This window comes from Gobio gobio (genome assembly GCF_949357685.1).
Source record: "Gobio gobio genome assembly, chromosome: 21".
Lineage (NCBI taxonomy): Eukaryota > Metazoa > Chordata > Actinopteri > Cypriniformes > Gobionidae > Gobio > Gobio gobio.
Window position 1 is genome coordinate 20,872,621 of NC_137117.1, and position 15,907 is coordinate 20,888,527.

General features: G+C 37.2%; 1 protein-coding gene across 2 annotated transcripts in view; it reads left to right on the forward strand.

Moving 5' to 3' along the window:
• The first annotated feature begins 951 nt into the window (after positions 1-951).
• ube4b (ubiquitination factor E4B, UFD2 homolog) overlaps positions 952-15,907 on the forward strand; it is a 42,316-nt gene continuing 27,360 nt past the window's right edge. The window contains exons 1-9 of one of the 2 annotated variants that reach the window (XM_079803492.1): positions 952-1,249; positions 2,848-3,067; positions 7,516-7,651; positions 8,044-8,131; positions 9,429-9,573; positions 9,664-9,889; positions 10,047-10,430; positions 13,057-13,167; positions 14,692-14,833. In XM_079803492.1, coding sequence (XP_079659618.1) covers positions 1,226-1,249; positions 2,848-3,067; positions 7,516-7,651; positions 8,044-8,131; positions 9,429-9,573; positions 9,664-9,889; positions 10,047-10,430; positions 13,057-13,167; positions 14,692-14,833 — 1,476 coding nt within the window. In that variant the 5' untranslated portion in view covers positions 952-1,225. The remainder of the gene's footprint in view (positions 1,250-2,847; positions 3,068-7,515; positions 7,652-8,043; positions 8,132-9,428; positions 9,574-9,663; positions 9,890-10,046; positions 10,431-13,056; positions 13,168-14,691; positions 14,834-15,907) is intronic. The other variant, XM_079803493.1, reaches the window with a different exon arrangement.

Genomic DNA, 15,907 nt, shown 5'->3' on the forward strand with positions numbered 1-15,907 from the left:
TCCACTTGTGCCTCAAAACCTGACTAATCAATTACAAGCAGTGAGAGGCTTGCAGACTGAGCGAGCATGATGTGCCACTAGAGGGCGCAACGAGACCACGAACAAACAGACCTCAGGTCAAATGCAGTTTAGCCACTGGAGACACTCACTGCATGTTGTCAATAGTTGTGCCACCGTTGCCTAATCATGTTTACATGTAATACAAGAGACACATTCACAAACATGTAGCAATGTGTAATGTACTTCTGTTTTTCCTGCAAGCCAGGACCATTGGTTCATCAGAATATGACTAATCAAGGACCATGCTTCATTGTGAATACATTTTCAGTACTGATTTCGTTTCTTTCTTTTTTTTTTCTTTTTAAATAAAAGCTTGTTAGGCATTGTTTTTTTGGTTATATATATATATTTTATGAAACCTAAATATACACACTTTGTTAATTCAGTTACTTGAATTCAACAACTTGTTCAATTATGTTACTAAAAGTCACTTATTGTTCAATAAAATTTGAAACAAGTTATAAAATATGTTGTGTTATTTTCTAATACTAGGTTGTAATGTCGCTATCATGAAAAATTTGCAATCAACAACAAAAACAAATAATAATAAAAATAGTAATTAATTCAATCAACGGAAAATATTATTATTCAATAATACCTTAAATAAATTAAAATAGGCACTTTGTGTGCACAATGCTGATTGTAATATTTCTGGTTTATGACGTCTTTATATTGGGGATTAGTCAACAAATTAAATAAAATGATGATAAACTTTGTAAAAAATAAAATTAACAGATAAAGAAACATCTTGTATATGTAATTACATCTAATCAATAATTACCATTTATTTAACACAATTAGACTTTGTTTTGAACAAAACAAGTCTCTTGAGGTCGCCTCGGCAGTAAAATCAGTTTCCTGAACTGCCGCAGCCTGGAATGTGTCGATCTCACGTCACGTGACTCCAGATCCAAAATGGCCGCGTCGGTGTTTTGACGAATAATACTTTTGTGTTTGTTTCATTCTCAACAGAAACCGAAGATAACGCTCCCCGATCGGAGAAAAATAGCCACGCGCGTTTGATGTTTTAATTTAAAGATTTGAATCAGACAATCACAGCTCACTGATATTTGTTTTATGGTTCAGACTATGCACTTTTGGTGTTTATAAGGAAGCTAGCTGACTGGCTAGCAACACAATTAAGGTGAAAATTAAAAGAAAGGCAATGGAGCAGCTCAGTCCTGAAGAGGTAAGGCTATTTTGACACAGTTTAGTGTCATTCCAGTCGAAACCGCTCCTGTGATGGCATGACTGTCATGTTTTTGTGCTTTATTAAAGGCTTATTGACTTGTCATTGTCACCTTTTCAATCGCAGTAATGATGGGATAAGCTAACAGGCTAATCAACAGCTCAGCACATCCAGATTAAACGTATTTCTCACAGAAAAATGAGGCTAGATGTTGAATCATCATTTCGAGCCACGTAAATGCCGAAATAGAAGCGAAATTAAACGAGAATAAGGTTATTTCCAGTCAGCTCGCTAGCAGCTGATAAATGTAATAAACCAGATATGCCACGAACCTTGACAATCTGCCTTGTTTCTTCTTATTTTTTAATTTCACAATTTTCACAAACTCATCCTTATCGTTTTTAGTCGCTGGGGAGCTTGTGACCAGTTGACAAGTTAAAATTTCTTTTGTGAAGCTTTTCTTCACTGGAAATCCAAAATGGCTGAAAGACTGTCGTGTGAAGAAATAAAATAATTGTTTCAGAAATTTGACCAGTTTAAGTTTTTTAATTTAAAGTCGTGATGCAATGTGCAATTATAGAGGTCAACTTTGCGTAGTGTATGCATTTGGTTAAATGGCATCTGGTTTAGAATCTGAAATCATGCGCAACAAGCTTTTGTCAGGCGTTAGGTCTGTATGTTTATCGTGGGGGCAACTATTGAAGCTTAACTTGAAGAAGATCCTAGTGTTTTAGGATAATTTGGTATTTTAAGTGCATTTTAACCGATATAGCTCTTGGTTTTTAGTTTTTGGACACTGCTATTTGGTTGTTGCTGCTGTATGACACTGGTGTGCATTTTCAGTCAGTGCTTTGTGTTCTGTTATTCTGGTATAAAATAAGACCAAACTCTGCCCAGCTCTGACCTGAGGAAAGAAAAAAAAAAGAAGAAGAAAAAAACAGCTTAAACCATCCTAAGCAGGTTTGCTGGTCTCCCAGTCTGGTCAGACTGGTTTTGAATGGTTTTAGGCACTTTTGGGGTTGGCTTAAAATCATTAGTTAAAATACATTAAAAAGATGATTTATTCTCTAAAATTGTTCTTACATTGTTAGAATATATGTTTTTAGATTTAATCAGTAGATGTCATCCATGTTTTTCGAAATAAGTTGCTATATTGATTATTAATTGCATTTATTCTGTTAATTATCATTTTAGCTAGCCCACATAATATGAAATAGTGTACAATTCGATGTAATTTGCAAAAGCAGTATGTCTGTGAACTGAGATGCATCATCTTTTGCTTGTCAAACTGGGTCTGACCTTTTTTAAATCTTGATCCAATCAGTTCTGTTTATGTCTTTGCCATTTCACTGACAGTATTTGCTTTGGAAGCTGAGGCCTTCTGTAGCTCGAATGACTCACTCCACTGTGTAGTGATGATTCTGCACTGCTGAAAATACTGTAAATTCTTTAGCACTTTAAAAACATACTGCTGTTTGCCTCAAAAGCATGTGTGTTAGATAATTCTTTTCACCAACTAAAAGCAGTTGAGGCCAGACTGTAAACTTTTGCTCATTATTGATCTGTAATTAATTTAATTGTAATTACTGTCTGTTTAGATCCGTAGAAGGCGGCTGGCTCGGTTAGCCGGAGGACAGACATCACAGCCCAGCACCCCCCTCAGCACCCCTTTGACATCCCCACAGAGAGAGACTCCCCCAGGACCATTGCCAGGACCATCTGGGGCTTCATCGCAACCTCTCCCACCAGCTCCATCTCACTCTCTGGGGCTAAATGCCCAAATTGTCACCCCTGCCACTTCTCCTATGGGGGCCTCTGGTAAGTGCTATGGTGACTTTATCAGTTGAAAAGGATAAAGATCCATCTAAAATAGTAAAATCAGAAATTGGTAACACTTTACAATAAGGTTTCATTTGTTAACATTAGTGAATGTATCAACTAATATAACCATGAGGAATATATGTTACTGTATTTGTTAATTTTCAAGGCACAAATCATGTTTTTTATGGGGCGTCTGATTGGATCAATAAAAGCAATTTTATACAGAATTTATCCACAAGACTAGAGGTGCGTTCCATTCGACCGTAAGTGGACTGCGAAGTGGAATTCACAGGGCATTCCGCCATCCTAAGTGAGATTCCAATCCGAAGGGAGCGAACATGTTCAGTTCAAAGGGCACTGCGTTTAGTGAATAAGGGAACATCGATACATCACTTCACAGGAAGTGGAATCCCCAACTGTCATTGCTCATTGTGCCACCAATCATTCTGAACTAATGATGGAGCAGAGCCGTTAGAAGAGTTTTTAAATGGCTCTGCAATGGGGTTTATGTATGCATGAGTATTCATAAATATTGTTATTATTATACAAACTAGAGTATTTATGAACGGTTATGGCAATGAATGTCACATTTGCATATTGTATGAATATGTAAACAAAGTAAAAGTATTGAGAAGCAGCTGAGGCGCTGTCATTGTTTTAAATTTTGCTTTATTTACCTCAGGAATGTTTACTATGCAGCTGCTCGTGCTATGAGACCGCTCCAATTATTAAGACCATTATTAAGAACACATATACAGTTAACCAAATCAAAATGTATTTTCATATTGAATGACAGTTAATAGTCAATTAAATATACAGTAGTCTATGCAATAAACAATAATACTAAATAAACTACTAAAAGTAAAACTAATACACTAATTAAATGTTTTGATTATATTTATTAGATTGATAATAGTGTTTTGTGTGCGTGTGTGTGTGTGTATATATATATATATATATATATATATATATATATATATATATATATATATATATATATATATATATATATATATATATATATATATATATATATATATATATATATATATATATATAATAGCACAGCTCACACAGAGAAACTCCGTTAACATACTGAGGTAAACAATCAAAATGTGTTTTTATATTTATAACAACATATGATACAGTTAAACAACATCACACGACCAAGAGTGCTGTTTTCCTGAATCCCATCATGATTGAAAAGTGACACTGATTTCTAATGACAGTTCCAAAACAATTAATTAACATCAAGTCACTTACGTTTTAGATGCAATAATGACTGTATTTGTTCTATTTCAGCAGCGAAAATAGTTCCAAACAAAGATCACAGCAGAACCATAACGCATCTCACAGCAACGGTGTGTTACTGAATGATTCAGCGTTTTGAATGAATCGGTTGAATTAAAGATTCAATTACCTATTCGTAAACGACTGCCTCATTCTTGAACGAATCAGCCGTTTGAACGAATCGACTCAATGACTCACTCATTCAGACGGTCACCTTGAGCGATTATTGTCAGCGAAGTCCACTTCACCTGATATACCGTGCTCAGGGAGTAGGGAGAAGTGAACACTGCGCAGTGACCCTGTCAAATGGAACGTACCTTAGGTTTCATCTCTGCTGCATCTTAGTTCATTCTTCTCAATATTATTAATGGTAAAAGTTGGGGGTTTTATGGACAGATGTGAGTTGTATCTGAAGCTCCTGTGTAGATTAATTATAATACAATTTTCTGAGACTGTAATCTTGTCTTAGTATAAAATGTTGATGCTAAAAGAACCAATGTAATAGTATTAGAGGATCTAAGTGGCCTATTTGGGATCCTGTGTGGATGAAGCTTTAATGCTTCAGTTAAGTTATATAGCATTGGATGTTAGTACACTAGTGATTTAATCAATGGCCTTGTTTTAAAGATTTTTTGACCAGTGTTGATATCAAGGTAAGGGATTTCTGCCCACTGCATCTTGTTGTGGAAAAGATGCACAGTCATGGAGGTGGCACAGCCTTGGCCAGGGTTGAACTGAGGGCACATAGACATGCAAGGCTGATGGGGGCTTTTTGTTCTCGTGGTGCCATAATCAGTTTTTTTTTTTTTAAGTGTCAGCAAGCCATGTTACCTGTGGTTATGTTTGTCTTTAGTTTCATTTTTACAGCACAAGGACCTTTAGTCTCTAGTGTCTAAGCTGTAAGCACAGACTTGTGTGATCTGGGTTATATTTCTGTATTTAGACAGAAAACATCAACGTCACATGCAAATTGGGGTGTATAGTTTTTGGATTATGCTAATTTGTTTCTTAATATACCATAGATTCCTTTTTGATTGTATCAGATCAAAACATGTTTTTTTTTTATTATTTTTTTTATACTGTTCATTGATGTACTGTTCAATTAAAATGTATTTCAGTTAAAGCCTTTGTTTCCATGCTTAATTAACATGGAGCCTTGCTGAACAGAAATAGGAAAGTGAACGTGTTTTGTGCTGGTGTGTGTTGTCATTGGAAACAGCTGTCTTGTGTCCACTACCACACATTATTCAGAGTTGCATGAAAAAGCTGTTCTAGCACAAGCCTGCTCTCTGTTGTAGCTTCTTTCTGGAATGTACAGCATTGAGATTGAATCAATTATAAGACAAAAACCAGGTCCAATGCATCTGCTGCTCCATTAATAGCCTTTAAACAGTCTGGTTATGTTTGTCGTTAACCTCTAACCCCAAGTATTAAATGATTGCAGTTAATTCATGCCAAATAACTTTACTCCATATTAGTTTTTTTTTGTTAATAATGTCAGCCTTTGATTATTTGGTGTTTTGTAAACATTATATTTCGGATAATGTCCAGCATTTAAATTATCAACATTAATGATTTATATGTAATAATTCCATTCTTAATTGTAACAATTTTTTTTCTTTTTTACATATATTTGCATATTAAAATATGACTGATTGTGCCTTTCTGCATCTCTTCATCCGGTTTAACTCACATTAATACCACAAGACATCACAAAGTGGTCTTAGTCCATTTTCACAATGTAGAGTTCTTGCATTAAAGGGTTAGATCACCCCAAAATTAAATTTGTCATTAATTACTCACCCTCATGTCGTTCCAAACCCGTAAGACCTTTGTTTATCTCCAGAACACAAATTAAGATATTTTTGATGAACCCCTCCATAGACCGCAATGTAATTACCATTTTCAAGGCCCAGAAAGGTAGGAAATACATCGTTAAAATAGTCCAAGTGACTACAGTGGTTCAACCTTAATTTTATGAAGCGATGAGAATACTTTTTGTGTGCAGAAAAACGAACAAAAATAACGACTTTATTCAACAATCTCTTCTCGTCTGTGCCAGTCTCTTACGCAGTTTACGCTGTAAATACAGTGCAGCGCTACGTCAGAACGCCGGCTCACCATTGGCCGTTGCTGTTCACGTGAGCACCACGACGCATGCGTGTGATGCTGACGCAGGAGCTAGCCAATGGTGAGCCGCCGTTCTGCCATAGCACTTCAAAAGCGCTGCACTGTATTTACAGCTGCGTAGGAGACTGGCACAGATGAGAAGAAATGGTTGAATAGTCATATTTTTGTTTTGTTTTTTGCACATAAAAAGTATTCTCATCGCTTCATAACATTAGGATTGAACCACTGTAGTCACATGGACGATTTTAACGATGTCTTGTCTACGGAGGGGTCAGAGTCAGAGAGCTCTCGGATTTCATCAAAAATATCTTTATTTGTGTTCCGAAGATGAACGAAGGTCTTGTGCATTTGGAACGACATGAGGGTGAGTAATTAATGACAGAATTTTCATTTTGGGGTAAACTAACCCTTTAAAACTTAATTAAACAGAAGGCATGTTTATAATTTTGGTGAAAATTGTCAGTGTAGCAATGTAGGAAGCAAAGCTCACGCATAAGCAGCTTTCTGTTGGTCAATGTGGCGAATTCACCTGACTAACTTCTACCTGATGCAAAATCTTTGTGATTAATCTTTTGTCCTCATGGGCAATTCACAAACGCATAGATTCTTATTGAAATGACTGGATGTGAATGCACGTTTATATAACTCCCATAATACTCTTGAGATCCTAACCACACCCCCAGATTCATGTAATTGGTCCATTGTTTTAAAATGTACATTGATACACTGGTATATGCTTCAAGAATTGCAAATGTAGTTTTTGTCTTTGTCCTTGTACTTGTCTTCTGGGTAAAGATTTGTGATTTGTAGAGAGCTATTTTCATTGTATGAAATAGAATGTTTGACTGTTCAAGAAAATGCTTCTTGGTTAAACTTCAAGTATGCAGTTTGTTTTTGAGCCATGAAAGTTTTAGAGAGTTTTTCCTGAACTTGATTGCAACTTAGCCAATTATTTTTTTCCGTGACACAATCAGCAGGCTCGTACTCAAACACAGTGCTTCCTTTTGTGCTCTCCATTACTATAGGGGTTGCTTACCGCAGCCAGAGCAGCGAGGGTGTCAGCTCTCTCTCCAGCTCTCCATCTAACAGCCTTGAGACGCAGTCCCAATCCCTGTCCCGCTCTCAGAGCATGGACATTGACACAGCCTCCTGCGAGAAGAGGTGAGAGACAGTCTTGAACCTTTTGTCCTCCCTGAACTCCTAATCAAAGATAGAGCATGACGTAAGAGCTCAAACTGAGATTGTACTGGAGATGAAGTATTGTATCTCACTCACTGAATGCCCGAGACCTTTTCAAGCTGCAGAATCTCTCTACTGTTGGATTGCAAATGCTCTGTTTCTCTTTTGTACTTCAGCCACTTAATCCACTCAAGTGCAAATAAAGATGAATACATACAGCTGGAAGTTTACCCATTAAGTAAACCCTTTTGATATCATTAGTTGCATAGTTTTTGTATCTTCCATTTTGTAACATGCAGTGATAAAGTTATATTGTTTGACAATTGAGGATCTGAACGGCTACTTCAGCTAGATCTCATCTTTGTGGTCTTCAGCATGTCCCAAGTAGATGTGGACTCAGGAATTGAGAATATGGAGGTGGAAGACAGTGATCGCAGAGAGAAAAGGAACCTGGCTGAAAAGGTAACCAGTAAGCCATTACTTATTTTCATGTAATGGCCAATAAGTGGCAGATATTAAAATGTTTTGCCTAAGTAAATTATTAGTTAAAAACTAAAATCAAAATTTTAAATGCCATAAATGAATTAAAGGTTTAGTTCACCCAAAAATGAAAATTAGCCCATGATTTACTCACCCTCAAGTCATCCTAGGTGTATATGACATTCTTCTTTCAGACAAATAAAATCTGAGTTATTTTAAAAATGTCCTGGCTCTTCAAAGCTTTATAATGGCAGTGAATGGTTGTCGTTTTTGAAGTCCATAAAAGTGCATCTATCCATCCATCATATAACTGCCTCATATGGCTCCGAGGGGTTAATAAAGGCCTTCTGAAGCGAAGTGGTGCATTTGTGTAAGAAAAATATACATATTTAAAACTTTATAGACTAAAATAACCAGCTTCCCGGCGGTCAGTGATACACGAGTCGACAGGTGGAGACTTGACAGAGTGCTTGACTCTTGCATTGTCAATACAAGATCTGGACCAAAAATTGATGCAATAATGATCCAATCATTGACTTAATCATCTTAAGCATTTGCCAATTTAAATCCAAACAGTGACTTTTTTTTTGGCCGGGCAGTGTATAAAGATCTAAAGCAGTGGTTCTCAACTAGAGGACAAACTTCCAAGGGGCAGCATGATGACTTAAAAGTATTTAAAGCTGCTGTCCGTAACTTTTTTTTATGTTCAAGATTTACAAAAATTATATAATGAGAATGTACAACATGAATCCATTTTCCAAACTGTGCTTTTGTCTTCCCCTGAAGCATTATGGTACACTTAATAAGTGTTTATATTGGGACTATTTAAGACCATACTGGTAAGAGCCGCTGCGGAGGAGCACTGTCCCTGCGTGACTCGCCATAGACATAAACAGAGAGAAGTAGCTCCGGCTGCAATGTTCTTCCGCAAGACGCATGCAGTTCTGTTTATTAACCGCTAGAGCGCAAAAAGTTACGGACTGCAGCTTTAAATGAATAAATTATGAATATATTGAAATAATCTACATTTAAAATGCTCCCCGCCCTATTGTTTTTATTGAAGATCATCCTGTTCTTAACTTCAGGAATCACAAAATGAATCATGGTTAATTTAATATAACAGTACTTCAGTTTTCTGTTAGTAAAAAAAAGTCATAATTACAACAGAAATAGAGGAAATACTCAAATATTGTGTCGAACAATGCCCCCATTCAAGTCAAAAGGTTGAGAACCACTGATCTGATTTATTTGTAACTAACTGCTGAATTAATTCTTGCAGGATTCCTCATCCAATCCAGATGTCTCTGAAGAGCAGGCTTTGCAGCTCATCTGTAAGATCTTGCGTGTTTCCTGGAAGGATCAGGACCGTGATGTCATCTTCCTCCCTTCACTTGCTGCTGAATTCCAGAAGAACCCTACAAATGGTATGAACTGAGATCGACGGAGGATGTAAGACAGAGAATTCTGCTGCTTTTTCTGTAATTTAATTGCACTTTTGTACTTTCTTCTTTTAGTTTACTCTGACTTCAAAGACCTGATCGGACAGATTTTAATGGAGGCTCTCATGATGTCCACCCGTTCACGTGACTGTAACCCATTCGCCAGCTTGACCGCCACATCTCAGCCAATTACTGCTGCCAGATCCCCAGACCATCACCTGACTCTCATCCCACCCTCAAGCCAGAGCGGCAGTCCCATGATACCCTGTGCTGGTTCATTTGGTGCCAGCTCTCTTTCTAGGCAAGTGTGATAGCTGGCAACATCTCTTTTAAAATGAATTGTGTACCCACCTACATATCCACCTACACCCCTTTGTCTCACATCATTGATTTCTCTTTAAATTTCCTACTATTTTCTGTTTCCTCCTTCATTTCATCAATGTCTTTGTTGTTTTCAGTCTTTATGGTTGTAGCCCACACCCACTAGCTCTGAGCTCTGCCAGAATGAGTGCTCCATCTGTCCCACTGGCTTCTGCAGCCGCCCTCCCGGTTCCCCCCAGTCCTCCGGCCTCTCGCCCTACTGCCAACCTTCTATCTCCATCCGCCCCTCTGCCCACCTCCCAGAGATACAGGCCATACTCCCTTAGCTCATCTATTCCCATAAACCCAAGTCCCAGATCTACTCCATCTGCTACGCTTACGCCCCCTACAACTTTAGGTATACCCTCCAGCCCTACCCCCAGACACCATAACACCCAAACCTCCACACCTTTACCCTTCCCCCCAAGTTCCCCCACCACTGTGGCCAGACGGACTGCGCTAGCTGCCCGGATGCCCTCTAGGTACCTTTTTTCACCCTGTTAGATGTGAAGTTGCATTGTATTTGTCGTCTTTGTTTTAGTCTATCTGTCTTCTATTTCACACACTAGGTAACCAAAGTACTAATAAGCCGATAATTATTTTCACGTTATTGGCGATAACCGATAAGTGGCAGATATTAAAATATTATACTATTTTTTTTCAAAATAAAATAATATTAATTAAAACTAAAGTAAAATCCTCATTTTAAAAGGCATAAGTGAATTAAGGCATCACAACATTTTTCAAAAAATATGAAAAATCATTATTCATTTTAAGATTTGCTCAAATTTACTTTAAATAGTGTTATTAATGCTGCCTTCACGTGCTATCGGAATTATCGTAAATACGAGTTTCCTAGGTAAAAATTGCACATGAACGCCCTCTGATGTTGTGTTTACCACTTGGAAGTTCGGAAATCATTTTGATACCCCAATTCCCGAGATGGGCGTGTCGCTTTAAACTTTATGGGCGTAAGCTTTAAACATGGTGGCGGGGAGAACTGGACTGCTGTGACAGGTGTGGTTTTATTGTTTTTTTTTCCAAAACAGCTTGGTCGTCTTGTCTTGACATTAACGTAGTACATATTTACATGTAAGAGTGATCATATGAAGTGTATTGTATGTTTGGTATACAGCGAAAATAGCCTGCATTTGACTGAAATTACAGAATCAGCAGAAAGCGGACTATTTGGAATGTTTATATTGTTGTCGGTGCATGGGAGACTACAAATGATGATGGTTTTAAAAAGATTTTCCCAATAAATAGGCAAGAATAACCTGGTGTCCACCATTCCTGTTCACTCCGACAACAAAGCACTTGAATGCAACAAGCTCGTAAACACGACTTCTAAAGTGGGAATTAGGAAATTTCCGATAGCACGTGAAGGCAGCATAAAGCTGCATTCTGTAACTTTTGGCGCTCTAGCGGTTAATAAACAGAACTGCATGCGTCTAGCGGAAGAACATTGCAGCCGGAGCTACTTCTCTCTGTTCATGTCTATGGCGAGTCACGCAGGGACTGTGCTCCTCCGCAGCGGTTCCCACCAGACCGGTCTGAAATAGTCCCAATATAAACACTTATTATAAGTGTACCATAATGATTCAGGGTAAGACAAAAACACGGTTTGGAAAACGGATTCATGTTGTACATTCTCATTATATTATTTTTGTAAATCTTGAACACAAAGTATGTACAGCAGCTTTAAGTTATAGGTTTAAAAAAAAAAAGTACTTTATAGCGCAACATTTTTTGAAACCGTTAGATGTGAAGTTGCGTCTGTCTGGTTTATCACATACCAGGTAACCAAAAACCCCAATAAGGGCGTGTTCACACTTGACGTGTTTTCTGAAGCTGCCAGTGTCTGTTTTACATTATAATCCTATGGAGTAAACCGTGTTTTCAAAAAAGTTGTGAGCGCTTTTTTAAATGCCAACGCCGGCGTCTTTTTCTGGAGCTCAGCGCGTCTTTTCAAGTTTTTCAGCATCTTTTCAAGATTCAAGTTCAACTTTTCTGAAAAAAACGCCCTATGTCGAGCACCTTTTTAACAGCTGACCAATGGCAAGCGGGTAGCAAGACCTGACTCGTTTCCATAACAGCAAGAAAAATGGAGAATATGCCGGTAGGTCGACTAATTGTGTTAGTGTCGGAGCAATGATTTGTTTGTCTGGCTATCACCAGACCAAGCTCAATTTAAGATTGAACATTGGTTTGGGGAGTCTGCTATGTATTTTCTACTGCACGAGGCGTTATCAACAAGCATGATTCAAAAGACTCTGTACGCAATTGGATAGTCCTTCAACCAATCCGACCACAAGAGGCGTGATCAATGGGCATCGATCCATCACTTCTCTATCCGTCATCGTGTTAAACCCGCCAATGATTTGTAGCAGGTCTTCAACTGAATTTTTTAAACTCTAAAATATGCCGCAAACCGTGCATCATCCAACCGAAGATCCTGGACTAAATTATTCTAAGCACCATACCGTTTTCTTCCCCGTATAATGTTGTGCACCCACAAACGTTGTTGTGAACCAACATTCTCCTCCCCGTTAACTTCAAAAGCCAACGCAAGAGACAACTTTCTTGACATTTTGTATCTCTGCACCACACAGCACTCTTGTTGCAGCTGTTGGTATAGCAACAAAAGACTCTCGGCTGCTATTTGGAACCAAACGCTGCCAGTTTTTTTTTTACTGAAAGGGCGCTCTTGTCAACTTTTTCTTGTCAAAAAACACGTCAAGTGTGAACACAGCCTAAGCCGATAATTATTATTATTTTATTACATTGTTATACTATTAATCCAAATAAATTAATAGTAAAAAACTAAATTAAAATCACTGTTTTAATTGCCACAAACTAATTAAGGCATCACATTTTAATGTGCAATATGAAAATTGAGTTTTGATTACATTTAACAATTTTATTACATTTTATAAAAATGTACTTTATAACTTGTTTAACAGGTAATCTACAAGTAAAAATTGAGAAAATGAGCATGTGAACATCCATCCTATTATGGCAGCCTATGTGAAGCTGCATTGACTTTCTAGTCTTCGTATTTTCATTATCTATTTGTCTGCTTTCCTTCACACACTGTGGCCGCACCAGCCCTTTCTCCCTCCTCTTTTTCGCCCTGTCCGACTTGCCTCAGGACAGCAGTGATGAGGAGCTGGAGGAAGAGGAAGAGGAGGATTTTTCAGGGGTTCAGTTTGGGTCCAGGTATCAGTGCCAAAGTGTGTTGCATGCTTCAGCGTGCTGCCTGGCCACTAACAACAGCCCGCTGGGCCCAATGTTGGCACTGCAACGGCAAAAAGAGAGACACCAAATAGTGGAGTTGAAACCAGTGATGGTTGATCTCATCAGGTTGACAAAATCAGCATTTCTTTCGCTTTTCTTTGCTGTCAGCTCAAATTGTGTCCATTGCACAATAATTTTTTTAGGTCTATTCAGCTCGCAGCAGAAATGTGAGCCATCAGACCTTTAAACTTCCACACAGGACGTGTGTGCTGGATAACGGTGGTGGTGGAGGACTGATTGTCGGGCATTCAGATTATGTTTGCGGACTGTATAACAGAACTAATGAGAGCCAGATGCCTGCTGTGGAGTGTGGTCTCACCCTAGAGTTCACTAATGCATGCTGTCTCATGACCAAAGACCTGTGGGGGGAACACAGATATCAGAGACCTGCTTTTGTTGGTCTCATGTCATACGTTTTAGTGTCATTTACATGTGGTATTAACATCCATCTCAAGGGATCCAATGACAAATGGTCAGGCTAAATATAGGTGTAAACTGAGTCCAAAACCTCCAATTACTCAAATCACAGTCGTAGGTACATGTGACCACATAATATTTGTGCATTGCTACATTCATGGGAAACCTGGAAATATCAGGGATGCTTTTCCTTTTAAGCCAGGAAAAGTTACTTAAGATTTTTAGAAATGTAGAAATTATACTATGGTTTTAGACACCTTTTTTTGTCCTTTTAGAGACTTTTGTACATGTAAAACATTTTGGGGTCATTGATTTTTTTTTTTTTTTTTCTCGTCATCCAGGCTTAATTTTTTTTAATCAAAAATAATGTATTGTAAAATATTAATTTTCTATTTGAATATATATTAAAATGAATTTTTATTCCTGTGATGGCAAAGCTAAATTTTCAGCAGCCATTACTTCAGTGTCACATGATCCTTCAGAAATCATTCTGATATGCTAATTTGGTGCTCAAGGAACATTCCATATTATTTATTATCAGTGTTGAAACTGACACTTTTTTTTTTGTCATGATTCTATTCAAAATAACAGCATTTATTTGAGATAGAAAGCTTTTGTCACAATGTAAAAGTCTTTATTATCACTTTTGATCAATTTAATGTGTCATTGATGAATAAATGTATTAATTAAAAAACAAAAACACTTGCTGACCCCAAACTATTGAATTGTAGTGTAAAATGGGCAAGATATGGTTTATCAAGGCCAAACACTGCTTGCTTTGTGGGATAAAGTTTGTTCTAACCATTGCTTGAAATAGAGATAAACCTTCATTTATATCTGATGCCATAGCTGTTCTATCTGAAGATTATCATTTTGAAAGATGAGGTTGGTGGCTAGAGAAAAAGGGAAACATTTAATTATGAAAGAAGTTTGGGTTTTTCCCCAGAAGGTTAATCTGCACCATGCAAGCTCTTTTATCGAAGGCCGTAAGATTGTTTATTTCTTATAATTTTCTCTTTCTCTCTTTAGCCTGGGTGCGTCCGGAGGGGGGATGACTGGTGAGTCAAGTAGTGACCGCTTTACCATAGAGTCCTGTAAAGAGACGGAGATGCTCAACTACCTCATCGAGCGTTTTGACTGTGTGGGAATGGAGGAGAGGAAGGCCCCAAAGGTAGCTGCTGATAAACATTATGCACACATTTCTTCAGCATTATTCAATTCCCAGGTGCCGTCCTCAATTTTTGTTTTGTTTTATGTATTTTCCTTCTTATTATACATTTTTTAATTATCCTTTTTTTTTTAAATGATTATTTTGTTATGGCTGTCTGGGTGGAAGAGGAGACGGGAGAGTGATCTTGTTAGCCCTGGAGTTTGGCCAGGAAGATTTGTCTGCAAGGGTACTGTATAAACACAGTTACCTGACAAATATTTTTAAACCGAAATGGACGATCCGTTTAGATCTGCTCTGACGGGTAGATATGTATAGCCCTGGTGGTTCCAGGAAGATTTGTCTGCAAGGGTACTGTTTAAACGCAGTTACCTGACAAATATAAATAGTAAAATCGCAAACCTGACTCTCTTTGTCTTCCACTCCAGATAGGGGTGTTTCAGGTTACATATAGATAGATAGATAGATAGATAGATAGATAGATAGATAGATAGATAGATAGATAGATAGATAGATAGATAGATAGATAGATAGATAGATAGATAGATAGATAGATAGATAGATAGATAGATAGATAGATAGAGATATACATATACATATACATATACATATACATATACATATACATATACATATAGAATAGAATTAAATTATTCATAAGAAAAAAAAAACATATATATATATATATATATATATATATATATATATATATATATATATATATATATATATATATATATATATATATATATATATATATATATATATTATTTTTTCTTTTTTTTTTCTTTTTTTTTTCTTATGAATAATTTAATTCTATTTCTGTGTAAAGCACTTTGAATTGCCACTGTGTATGAAATGTGCTATATAAATAAACTTGCCTTGCCTCGTCTTGCCTAAATAATACAGGCATCAGAATTATTTTCCAGTATAACAAGAGTTACAAGGAAATACACCATTATTTTAGCACTTCTTCAGAGCACATTTGACAGTAAGTCAGAAGAAAGGTAAAAGTGAAAGACTAAACTTGTCACATCAAGCCTAGGGTAATTCCCTCTTTGGCACGAGTCTTTCATG